Source organism: Protopterus annectens, chromosome 7.part1, assembly GCF_019279795.1.
Source record: "Protopterus annectens isolate FY-2018-M chromosome 7.part1, PAN1.0, whole genome shotgun sequence".
Lineage (NCBI taxonomy): Eukaryota > Metazoa > Chordata > Ceratodontiformes > Protopteridae > Protopterus > Protopterus annectens.
In genome coordinates this window covers 202,396,340-202,409,425 of record NC_056740.1, presented here as the reverse complement: position 1 = coordinate 202,409,425, position 13,086 = coordinate 202,396,340, and the positions used below count along the sequence as shown (strand labels likewise).

General features: G+C 42.9%; 1 protein-coding gene across 2 annotated transcripts in view; it reads left to right on the top strand.

Annotated features, from left to right (window-relative positions):
• RASSF1 (Ras association domain family member 1) overlaps nucleotides 1–12,525 on the top strand; it is a 1,450,617-nt gene extending 1,438,092 nt beyond the window's left edge. For both annotated transcript variants that reach the window (XM_044078648.1, XM_044078649.1), the window contains one exon: nucleotides 10,812–12,525. In XM_044078648.1, coding sequence (XP_043934583.1) covers nucleotides 10,812–10,958 — 147 coding nt within the window. In that variant the 3' untranslated portion in view covers nucleotides 10,959–12,525. The remainder of the gene's footprint in view (nucleotides 1–10,811) is intronic.
• Nucleotides 12,526–13,086: the final 561 nt, after the last annotated feature.

Here is a 13,086-nt window from a genome sequence, read left to right as displayed (position 1 = left end):
CCACCATTTTTACCAAAGTAGTGAATGACCTATCCTTGAACCAGGCCATCCACCTGCCTACCTTCTTCCCCAACCCGCAGGGGGGTAGTGAGAGAGTACTTCATTCCCTAGATGTCCACAGTCAACTTGGGTTTGGATCCAACTTTGTCTCCTTCCACCCCTGAGCCCTGGGGAAAGCTGTGAGCAAACAGACCATTTTGGCCTGGATCTCCAGAGCCATTTCTTTCTGCTACCTACACCAGGGAAAGACCTTGCAGGGCAATGTCAAAGCTCACTCCACCAGAGCAATGGCCTCTTCTGGAGCCTTTTTTAAGGGACTAGACACTAACTCCATACTTTAAGGCAGCTACCTGGTCCTCATTACACACCTTCACCAAACACTACAAACTGAACCATATCTCCAGAGCCATGGTGGGGTTTGCCAGGGATATCCTACACGGATTCCTGGAAACTTCATCTAGGCCACCTCCCAGTCCTCCGTGAGCTTTGGCACTCACCCACATGCTGTATACTGCAACATTGGAATAGAAGCACATGGGGAAGTTGTGTAAAATCTTACCATAACCATAGATGTCCTTCTCTTCCATGTTGCAGTATTCCTCCACTCCCACTTTCCCTTCTTGTCAGACTGCACTTGCCCTCCTGGGTGATACTGGACAGGCTATGCCCTTGTAGGACTGGCTCTGACTCGGGCTTTTATTATGTTCTGAGGGCTGGTGCGTGTAGATGTCACTTTTATGGCCCACATACCTGCTGCCACGTCCGACGTCTGTTCCTAGAGAGACTGAAAATCTTGTGGTTATGGTAAGATTTTACACAACTTTTCTTTCTTGCTGCAGTATAGCTTTTATTGGAGATGCAACTTGAAAATTCACTGTGTCTACAGCACTTGGCTGTCTGTCCTAGTGTTTGCAGGTGGTGTCCTCCTGTCCCAACTTGGCAGCTCATTTCTGAAACTGACACATCTGTTACATGTATTTGCACTTCCTTCTGTTCTTTATTCATCTTCTACATTTCCAGTATGCTCACATGGTTAGGCTGCTTTGTCAGTTACCTCACTCTACAAACTTACTCATAACTCTTGTCTGTCTCCACTCATGACAGAATAGTCTGTTAGAAAGCATTTCAGATGTCTTGTTCATCATGCCTGTCTGTTTGCGGTTAATCATGCAAGATTGTTTGCTCAGTAGGTAACAAACCATGGCTTGAAAAACCCAAAGCAGAGCCTTAATTATGTTCGTGACTTTCAAAAGGCTGCGGTCTGAGACATTTGTGTGGTTGTTAATGGCCATCCTCTAACTTTAGTTGAGCCAGCAGAAGGTTAATCTCCTTGTTTCTTGAAGATTTCCAAGTCATGAAATGTCTTGCTTTTCCCAAACTTGTATTTTGAGAACGCCTCTTGATTTGCAGCTTCTCATAAATCGTGCAACTTACAGCTTTCATACTTGTGTTGGAGTGCTGCATACTAGTGCAAATGTTTGTCTGATGCTGAACTTTGTTGGCTTATGAAAATTGGCACTTTATTTGGCTGAAATTATTAGTGTTTTGGGCAGACTGTAAGCTTACTGTATAGACCCAAGGAAGAAGACCTGCAAAAGGAGGCACATTGACTCCCCAGTGGAGTCATTAACAGAAGACACTGACTTCGATGAAGGATCCTTACTGAGGGTGTCTCCATTGGAGGCATTCTGGAAATCTTGAAGCAAAAAAGTGGGTGGTCTGCCCAACTTCCTCTTTCAGGGGAGTCAGAGCTGTTGGAGTTGTTTTTGTGGAGCCCTTTAAGGCATACTTTGTGAATGCCCCGTATGGTGGCTCTTCCTGTTTGGGCAGTCTGTGCAAGAGATGGTCTCTCCTATAGCAAAAAAGGAGGGGAAGACCCTTTCTGTTGTAGGAATCAAATTTTCTACGCTTAAGAGGTCCTTCAGCAACCAATGCAGAGGAAAGAAAATGTGGTTTAATAAGTCCCTAGGACGTTTCCGGGACTCGTGTGGGGAAACCTCCACTAGAGGCAGAGGAGGAGGGTTTAATGGTAGGCCCCACTCTAGAGGCAGAGGGAGTCCAAAAAACCAGGACTTCAGAGACACCTTATCTGACAAGCTTATCAGCGCTGCCCAACTGTCCATCTCTGGAGACAGTTGGGGGTTGACTCACTTGGTACTCAGAAGCCTGGACCCATTTCCTGGGTGCTAAGCATAATATCCAGAGGCTACTGCATTCCCTTTTTCCTCCCCCCTCCAAACACCAACAAGTACCTCCCTGATGTGCCACCTAGTCAGAGGGAGCAGGCAGCACAGGAGATTCTACAACTGCTGCAAAGAGAGTCCTCCCAACTGAACTGAGAGGATTCAGAATCTGTTCCCACGTTTTTGGTGCCAAAAAAGACAAGGTATCTAAGTAAGTCGAGGTTCCGAATGGTTACAGTTCAGTCTGTTTTGCCATTGTTTCGCAAAGACAATTAGATGTCCCCAGTAGATCTCAAGGATGCATGCTATCACATCAAAATAGACAAGCGCTCCAGGAGATACCTGTGTTTTCGGCTGGAACCCGATCACTTTCAGCTCAGAGCACTGCCCTTTGGGCTCACTATAGCCCCCCTGGGTGTTCAAATGCATGGTGGTCGTAACCGTTCAAATGAGGTTCAAGGTTCATAGGTAGGTACTAGGCTATTGGCCCTAGGGCCTATATAAGCCTAGCCAAAAGGTACCTTGGCTTTCGCCACCCAAGAAAATTATTTTCCTGTGCCACTGTCTAGCAGAGCCACAGAAGTGATCCCCGGGGTAATCTCCCATCCAATCATCAAGATTTGGAGTGCCAATGAGGAGCTTTGTTTGATACAGATAGGTAGTTTGTTCCAGAATATGGGAGGTCTCTGGGACAGGAATCGATCCCTCCAGCATGTTCTGTTTATTGTGGTGACAAGGTTTAGGTCCTTGGAGCGTGTAGCTTGTAGGGATTGGGATTTCTTTAAGTGGAGGATGCCTAAAAGCTCTGGGTTTGACATAGCGTTGTGTGTAGGCAGAGATCTCCTCTGAGTAGTCGATATGCGACGGAGTAAAGCTGCAGTTTTTTGAGACTCTGCGTAGGGCATCTGTTTGAGGTCAGTAATCCTCTTTGTGAGGTATTTCTGTGGCCTTTCCAGTTGTTGTAGATTTCGAGGTACATACCAAAAGGGGCATTGTATTCTATAATGGGTCTAATGAGTAACTAGTAGAGGGGAACAATGACCTCTTTTTTTTTTTTTTTTTTTCCTGGATGAGAAACCTTTTGTGATGAGGTAGGATTTCCTACTGTGGCGATGTGATTATCAAAGGAGAGACTACTGTCCACCTGTGTCCCAAGGTCTCTTATCTTATTTTTAGTGTTTAAGTAGACTACCGCCTATGTGGTAGTTCATGGGTACTGAGTTTTTATCAAAAGGGATGACAGTGCACTGTTTGGCATTGAGCTTGAGGCCATGGCTTTGACACCAGGCATCTGTCTCAGCGAGGCCCTTTGGTAGGATGTCCACATCTTTTGGAGTTTTGATTATGGCTCCTAGTTTGCAGTCATCTGCGAACTTCGTTAGCCAAAGACCTTCTGTGTTGGCCTTTACTTCAGAGAAGTAGATACCAAATAGAGGACCCAGGACTGAACCCTGAGGTACTCCACTTGTTACTGATCTGAAGTTGGATTTGGAGTCTGGAGTCTGCTACTTTCACAGCGTGGGTTCTGTCAGTGAGCCAGTTGGCAACCCATCTTGTGACATAGGGATTTATACCTAGTTTAGTGAGTTTATCTATAATTCCAGAGTGGGGGATGGTGTTGAAAGCCTTGGCGAGATCTAGATAGGCTGTGTGAACCACCTTAGTCTTCTTCTACGGCTTTGGTGACTGCTTCAAAGAAGTCTATCAGATTTAGGAGACGTGATCTGCCTTTTACAAACCCGAACTGGGTTGGGCCCTGAGTTTTTGGAGATTACCAATGTCATTGTTTATAAGTTCTATGATGATACGTTCCATAGCCTTGCAGACCAGGCTCGTTAGGCTAATGGGGCGGTAGTTTCTGGGGTCTGTGGTGGCTCCCCCTTTGTGGAGTGGGATAAGTCGCTGTGCGCCATTCAGTGGGCACATAGCCTGAGGTGAGGCTATGATTGAATATGGTACTTAGGTGGGGTGCCAGTTCCTTCTGTAGTTCATGTAGAACACAGCCTGGGATGTTGTCCGGTCCATTGATGCTGTGTTCTTGACTTTGGATAGTGTGTTTACCTGTGCAGCTGTGATTACAGGAACATTGCATTCTTCTGGAATAGAGATGGGCCCTTTAGGGGGTGACAGGGGGGTAAAGTTAGCACTGAACCTATCTGCCAGGATGTTGGCAATATCATTTGGTTCTGTATATTTAGTGCCATTGTGCTGCAACTCAGAGCAGATCTGAGTGTTGCCATTGAGATTCTTGACATAGCTATAGAATGCTTTGTGGTTGTCTTTAGAATCAGTGGCAATTTTGTTTTCGTAACTGGTTTTGGGAGGATTTTATGAGGGATCTCAGCCTCTTACTGACGCTGACCAGGGAGTTTCTCCAATCATGGGATTTTACTCTATTGCGCATCAGTTTCTTTCTTCTGTTGTAGAGTTTGTTTATGGCAGGGGACCACCAGATTGACTTCTTTTTTTGGAGGACAGCATCTTGGTTCTGTTAGGGATTGCACTCGTGTAAGTGCTTATAAAGTGCATTTGTGTAGGATTCAGCAGTCCTACCTCTATTGTCCGTCAGAATGGGTGTCGTGAAGTTTGCCACTTCTGTCTTAAGAAGCGTGAAGTTGGCTTTGGAGAAGTTTTTGCAGTGGTTTCCCTTGTGGGGGTTGGGGGAGGGATGTGGATGTCTAGGGTGATTAGCTTGTGGTCTGATCTGACCAGCAAGGAATTTACCTCTGGTGTGGAGCACCAGTTGCCCATGTTGGTAATAACCAGGTCTAGGATATTGCTGCCCCTGGTGGGGGTGTGGATAAGTTGATCCAAGGCATTGCAATTTATTAATTCCAGAAAACGTTGAGCACAAGAGTTGGTACATGAGTAGTTTTCCCAGTTAATGGTGGGGTAGTTGAAATCGCCCATTATTAGGGTGTTAGGTTGTACCCTAATATTTTCCAGTGTATCAAGAAATGAGGAGTGGGAATCCTGGGGCATGGTGGGGGATCTGTAGTGAGCTACAATTTCGATTGCAGTCTTGCCCAGAGTTAGTTGCACTTGGATAATCTCTGTTTTAAACAGCTAAAGGAGCCTCTAGAGAAAGCTTTTAACTGCAAACAGTTATCAGAATCAAACAACCCAACAGATGCTTAATAAAAGTGGACAATTTCCAGTTAATACCTCACACACCGTGAAACTAGCTAGAAAAATATACAGTAGGCAAAGTGCTATAAATAACTCGAAAAAATAAGCAAAAAAACAGGATACTTAATGTTATATATTATAGATCAGAGTTTGCTCAGTGTCCTTCCTTCAATTAGCTCAGTGTGAAATGGCAGAAACACTCACAACTTAACTTCTTAGGTAACAAAGTTGAATCCTGAGACTTTTTAATAAAAAAAAAAAGCTCAAAAGAGCCAATGAGGTGCTTAGTGTAAGCTGTAGTCCAGGTGACCTCAGTCAGCCAATGACCTTAAACAATTCTCTCTCACTGAAATGCCTGATAGCTTTGGCTAAACCAAAATGTCCCTGAATATGTGCTCAGACGCACAGCCTCCACAAGCACTAGGCCCAAACACAAGCCTGCTTTTAGTTTTAGATATAAATCTGTAACCAGACTTTGAGTATAGTCTCCTCCAGGCCTGTTGCTAAGATGAGTATATACAGAATTTGCTTTCCTGATTGTAGGAAGCAATATGTTTAGCTTAACATTATAAGCTGGGCCTGGTCTTTAGATCCTAGAGCCTACTTTTCCTTAGGATCCTGTCCTACATGTTATGGTGGTTGGATCTTGACTCTTGCAACATCTCCTACTGCTTCCAGTAAGTAGATGCACACCAATCCCCCGTGACCCCAAGTTTACCAAAGGTTTAGAAGTGATGAGGCAGGGGTCATCTTGTACCTCCACCCCCAGACTAGTAGTGTGATTACTGTTTTAGCCATGCAGTATAACTTTTTGGTAACAATTGCACGGAATCTTGAGTCCAGCTGGCATAAGCAAACTAAGACCAAATCAAACGCATAAACAACAGAGTTATTGGCTGATTTTGTGTCTCCAGGCCTCCAAATAGCCCTAGGCAATCTGCTAGCAATCATGGACAACAGCACAGTTTAATTTCACCTAAATAACAAGGGGAATTTACTGTTGCCAGTTCAGTGTGCTAGCAGTTACTGAGAATCTGGTGTTGTGGAGCAGCCTTATTTTGCGAGTTTTTTTCACAGTCCTAATAAGAATGTATTGTTGGATCTGTTAGCACATCACCCCCAAGTTGGACTCGCATGCTCTCACCATCCGGGGCACCATACATGTATATCACTTGGCTTTCTGTTTGAATCTTCAAATGTAGAAGTTTTGTTGAAGATGGATAATATGTGAAAGACAGCGTAGGTTACAGATGGCCTCCTGTTCTGAAAGGGAAGTCTGATTCTAGTAAAAGCAAGTTAGTAAAGGAGGGGTGTGGTGATGATGATCTCCTACTACCTAAAACGTCCTTGGATGAAGAAAATTTATTATAGCAGAGATAGTTAGATGTCCACATCTTTTGGAGTTTTGATTAAAGTAGATACCAAATAGAGGACCCAGGACTGAACCATCTTGTGACATCCTAGTTTAGTGAGTTTATCTATAATTCCAGAGTGGGCTTTGGTGACTGCTTCAAAGAAGTCTATCAGATTTAGGAGACGTGATCTGCCTAAACCTAAGTTCTATGATGATTTTGTGGAGTGGGATTAGCCTGAGGTGAGGCTATGATTGAATATGGTACTTAGGTGGGGTGCCAGTTCCTTCTGTAGTTTATGTAGAACACAGCCTGGGATGTTGTCCGGTCCAATGATGCTGTGTTCTTGACTTTGGATAGTGTGTTTACCTGTGCAGCTGTGATTACAGGAACATTGCATTCTTCTGGAATAGAGATGGGCCCTTTAGGGGGTGACAGGGGGGTAAAGTTAGCACTGAACCTATCTGCCAGGATGTTGGCAATATCATTTGGTTCTGTATATTTAGTGCCATTGTGCTGCAACTCAGAGCAGATCTGAGTGTTGCCATTGAGATTCTTGACATAGCTATAGAATGCTTTGTGGTTGTCTTTAGAATCGGTGACAATTTTGTTTTCGTAACTGGTTTTGGGAGGATTTTATGAGGGATCTCAGCCTCTTACTGACGCTGACCAGGGAGTTTCTCCAATCATGGGATTTTACTCTATTGCGCATCAGTTTCTTTCTTCTGTTGTAGAGTTTGTTTATGGCAGGGGACCACCAGATTGACTTCCTTTTTTTGGAGGACAGCATCTTGGTTCTGTTAGGGATTGCACTCGTGTAAGTGCTTATAAAGTGCATTTGTGTAGGATTCAGCAGTCCTACCTCTATTGTCCGTCAGAATGGGTGTCGTGAAGTTTGCCACTTCTGTCTTAAGAAGCGTGAAGTTGGCTTTGGAGAAGTTTTTACGGTGGTTTCCCTTATGGGGGTTGGGGGAGGGATGTGGATGTCTAGGGTGATTAGCTTATGGTCGGATCTGACCAGCAAGGAATTTACCTCTGGTGTGGAGCACCAGTTGCCCATGTTGGTAATAACCAGGTCTAGGTTATTGCTGCCCCTGGTGGGGGTGTGGATAAGTTGATCCAAGGCATTGGAATTTATTAATTCCAGAAAATGTTGAGCACAAGAGTTGGTACATGAGTAGTTTTCCCAGTTAATGGTGGGGTAGTTGAAATCGCCCATTATTAGGGTGTTAGGTTGTACCCTAATATTTTCCAGTGTATCAAGAAATGAGGAGTGGGAATCCTGGGGCATGGTGGGGGATCTGTAGTGAGCTACAATTTCGATTGCAGTCTTGCCCAGAGTTAGTTGCACTTGGATAATCTCTGATGCATTATGATGTTTTAAACAGCTAAAGGAGCCTCTAGAGAAAGCTTTTTAACTGCAAACAAGTTATCAGAATCAAACAACCCAACAGATGCTTAATAAAAGTGGACAATTTCCAGTTTATACCTCGCACACCGTGAAACTAGCTAGAAAAATATACAGTAGGCAAAGTGCTATAAATAACTCGAAAAAATAAGCAAAAAAACAGGATACTTAATGTTATATATTATAGATCAGAGTTTGCTCAGTGTCCTTCCTTCAATTAGCTCAGTGTGAAATGGCAGAAACACTCACAACTTAACTTCTTAGGTAACAAAGTTGAATCCTGAGACTTTTTAATAAAAAAAAAAAGCTCAAAAGAGCCAATGAGGTGCTTAGTGTAAGCTGTAGTCCAGGTGACCTCAGTCAGCCAATGACCTTAAACAATTCTCTCTCACTGAAATGCCTGATAGCTTTGGCTAAACCAAAATGTCCCTGAATATGTGCTCAGGCCTTTAGCCTCCACAAGCACTAGGCCCAAACACAAGCCTGCTTTTAGTTTTAGATATAAATCTGTAACCAGACTTTGAGTATAGTCTCCTCCAGGCCTGTTGCTAAGATGAGTATATACAGAATTTGCTTTCCTGATTGTAGGAAGCAATATGTTTAGCTTAACATTATAAGCTGGGCCTGGTCTTTAGATCCTAGAGCCTACTTTTCAGAGGTTATCAGGCCTAGGTTATACCTTTTGCGTAAAAGCTTAGGATCCTGTCCTACATGTTATGGTGGTTGGATCTTGACTCCTGCAACATCTCCTACTGCTTCCAGTAAGTAGATGCACACCAATCCCCCATGACCCCAAGTTTACCAAAGGTTTAGAAGTGATGAGGCAGGGGTCATCTTGTACCTCCACCCCAAGACTAGTAGTGTGATTACTGTTTTAGCCATGCAGTGTAATTTTTTGGTAACAATTGCACGGAATCTTGAGTCCAGCTGGCATAAGCAAACTAAGACCAAATCAAACGCATAAACAACAGAGTTATTGGCTGATTTTGTGTCTCCAGGCCTCCAAATAGCCCTAGGCAATCTGCTAGCAATCATGGACAACAGCACAGTTTAATTTCACCTAAATAACAAGGGGAATTTACTGTTGCCAGTTCAGTGTGCTAGCAGTTACTGAGAATCTGGTGTTGTGGAGCAGCCTTATTTTGCAAGTTTTTTTCACAGTCCTAATAAGAATGTATTGTTGGATCTGTTAGCACATCACCCCCAAGTTGGACTCACATGCTCTCACCATCCGGGGCACCATACATGTATATCACTTGGCTTTCTGTTTGAATCTTCAAATGTAGAAGTTTTGTTGAAGATGGATAATATGTGAAAGACAGCGTAGGTTACAGATGGCCTCCTGTTCTGAAAGGGAAGTCTGATTCTAGTAAAAGCAAGTTAGTAAAGGAGGGGTGTGGTGATGATGATCTCCTACTACCTAAAACGTCTTTGGATGAAGAAAATTTATTATAGCAGAGATAGTTAAGATTCCTGGCAACTGCTCCTAGTAATTTTTTTTGCACTTCTCCAAGGGTTTTTCATCCTGTGTGTGTTTTCAGCCTGTGGGGATAATCTGATAAAGAGCTGGTGAATTCCAGGGCAGACAAAGACTAAACACTAGTCTTCAATAGGAGCAACAACTCGAGAGATTCTGGCATTTGTTCATTGGACCACTGTTTAAAGCACACTGGGAACAGGAACAGTTGGGCAAGTCATGTTTTTTGACACGAGTAAAAACTTGTGGAAATGCTACACCTAATGAAATTGGTAGTTTTGTGAGAACATTATAGCGAAATACAGTAAGAATCCTTGTTTCAGGTAAACCCAGCGGATTGACCATGCCACCAGAGATGCTAGTCAAATTTGAAAATGGTGCCAACTGAGGCCCCTTTATACTTCTGACTTCTCCCCTCCTAGGCCGGCAGGGTCCCCCCCCCCCCCACCAACATCAGAGAAGTGCTTTGGCATTTGGGCTGCAGAGGGGGAGAGACCACTTCTCTACCACTCAATTAAACCATGCTGACTCAACCGCACTGCCCATTGCTAATACACTCAAACTTCAGAAGCATAGGTCTGTTCCTAGAGAATATTACCCAAATCTCCCAATTGGATTCTAGATGAAAACTTGAGTAATACTGCTGGAAACCTGTAGATCTGTTAGAAAATCTAACTTTGGCTTGTGGGTAGAAGTGGGAAGGTTCCCATCTTAAGCCGGAAAGGGCTTATGCATAGCAAGTTCTGATTTTGTGTAATAAATTTGACATATGCCTCTGAAATTCTGTGTTCTATTTCAGCATACTTGTGGATCCACCACAGATTTTATTTACCCGACAAGGTACTGCTAAAAGGGATTTTCCACCCCAAAACCCATAGTTAGTCAGTTGCTCCACTGTGGGAACTATATCTTTGAAAAATTAACCTAGTTTCCCTTTGAATCCACCATCTCCTACTTCATGACATTCTTGTCTTGGAAAACTGTTATCCAACATGGAACATTTTAGTGTGTGTGTGTGTGTGTGTGTGTGTGTGTGTGTGTGTGTGTGTGTGTGTGTGTGTGTGTGCAGTTGATGTACAGCCACATCTTATGTTAATGGGTAGAGGTGTTGGCAGCATCTCTTGTACTCCTGAAACTTAATTTAAGCTGGTTTGGAGTGAAAATGTAAACAGTAGTATTTTTGACAGTCTCTGAAATCTGCAGAACAGGCGTTGGAACTGCTTGAGTGCATGGTTAACATTTTTTTTCTTTTAACTTTGTAGTGGGATGCATTCTCATTGCCTGAGCTCCATAATTTTCTGCGGATCCTGCAACGTGAAGAGGAGGAACATGTTAAGCAAATTCTTCAGAAGTACGCTCGTTGTAAAGAGAAAATGCAGGAGGCACTGGCCAGTTGCACCCCTGGTTGAGTCTGTCCAGCACAGTAATTGGCCTTCTGGTGTAAGGCCACAGATAAAGGGTCACAAGGCCAACCATTCCCATTGAGTTTGAGCAGAAAAAATGCAACAAACTTCAAGAAAGTGAAAAAGGCTGCGTGTGGTTGTGTTGTATGGATAATGGAGATACGTGAAAACACTTGTTTAAACTGTGTGTTCGAATGGACAAGTGTGTGTTCGAATGGACAAGTGTTTGAGGAAGACTTGAACCAAAAAGTGTGAGTGATCTTTTTAACAGAGTGAGCAGTATATTGGCAGGAATGGAGATCATCGCGTAAATGATCTCCAGACTTTTGCCTATTTCTGGCCTGCCCTTTGTAAAGCAAAAGAAAAAGTTGTGTGCTGTTAAGATACTGTTTCAGTTTTCATTTTGTCACAGCCTGAAATTTCAGGGGACAAACACAACTCAAGAATGGAGTGGCCATTCATGCCTTCTTCTTTAGGTACTAGAACTTTTTCCAGATGTTCTCTGGACTTTGCCATTTGATTCACGAATGCAGTCGAGATGAAGAAAACATGTTGCTATATGTGTTGTTGTGTTTTTTTTTTTTTTTTTTTTTAATTCTCTGTATGTACTGTAGATGCCCGTCATTGAGTACATGTTTAGTTGCTGCAAGAATGCTGGATTGTGAAACAGTTGAACATTGGGCATCATCTGCAGAAAAACTGTAACAAATTTTTACATTGTTGTTGGCTGATGGTCTGTTTATTTATGTTAATTTGGTTACTGTTAATTTGGTTACTGTAAGTATTAAAAGGCCCCATTAGAAAAGTATAGGCGAGGAGGAGGGGGACCGCGCAATACTGTGGTTGTACTGATGGGCAGAAAGCATCCTTTTCTAGAAAACAAATTTTGGAGGTTGGTAACTTCCATGGCATTTCAGGACAGACTAATGTGTGTTTTTGTGAAACATTGTTCTGATATGTCGTCCCTTGAGATGTTCTACATATCTCAAATCTCATTGTACAGAGCTGATGAGAAGGAAGAAATTTGACTGGTCCTGAACTTTTTTATCGAGGGAATGCCTATTTTAGACTTCACAGTTTGCACCAGGGAGTTTGAAACCTGCAGTATATTTCACAGATGAATGTGATGCTCTGTATGCTGCTGCTGTTCACTTGAGGTTGTGTTACAATTTTAAAAATGTTTTGAGGGTGGAGGTTGTTAGAAGTCTGTTTGGAAAGTTTTCCCTTAAATGGGATGCTGCCTTAAGAGAGTACTGTACTGAAGGGTTAGAGCCATATATTGTATACTTTACCTTTCCTTTGCATGAAAGTGCAGCTGTAAGCTGACGACTACAGTGAATGTTTCTTTGCTTTTTTTGTTAATGTTAAGCAGTAAGGTATTGAAGTTTGTGTGGTGTTGGAGGTTTATCCGCACTTTTTTTTATTGTAAAGCACCACTGTCAGTCTTGCCTATATTCAATGGATAAAACTTCCATTGATCCAGACTTTAGAAAATCTTGTAATTATGCAGTGGGCCTTGTGTAATAATTTAAGATGTTATATTTTTAAATAAAATGTTCTTTGGTTCTGGGTAGCTGGATGTAGTGTCACTTGCTTTGATTTGTTGTAACTTTCGAATTTCTTTGTATTTACTAAAATAGGAAAGCATAGAGAATGTGTGGTGTGTTTTACACAGCAGTAAACATAAAAGAATGAAGATGGTTTTGTTCTGTGCAACCTCCTCATCAAATGCAACTGTTCTTATTCTTGCACTGCTGGGATTAAGACCCTATTAGCCTAACAAGCCTGATATGTAAAGCTATGGAGAGCATCATCATGGACCTGATTAACAAAGATGTAGGAAATCTCCAAACTCTACACCCCATGGAATTTGGCTTTGTGAAAGGGAGAGCATGCTGTTCAACCTGGTTGATTTCTTTGAGTCAGTCACCAGGGCTGTGGATGAAGGTAAGGCAGTGCATGCAGCCTACCTCGATCTGGCCAAGGCCTTTGATACCATTCCTCACTCGGGAATTATTGATAAACTCACCAAACTAGGCATCCACCCCTTTATGACTAGGTAGGTTGCAAATTGGCTCACAGAACACACAGTGTGAATGTAGCAGACTCCAAGTCAGACTGTCGGTCAGTCATG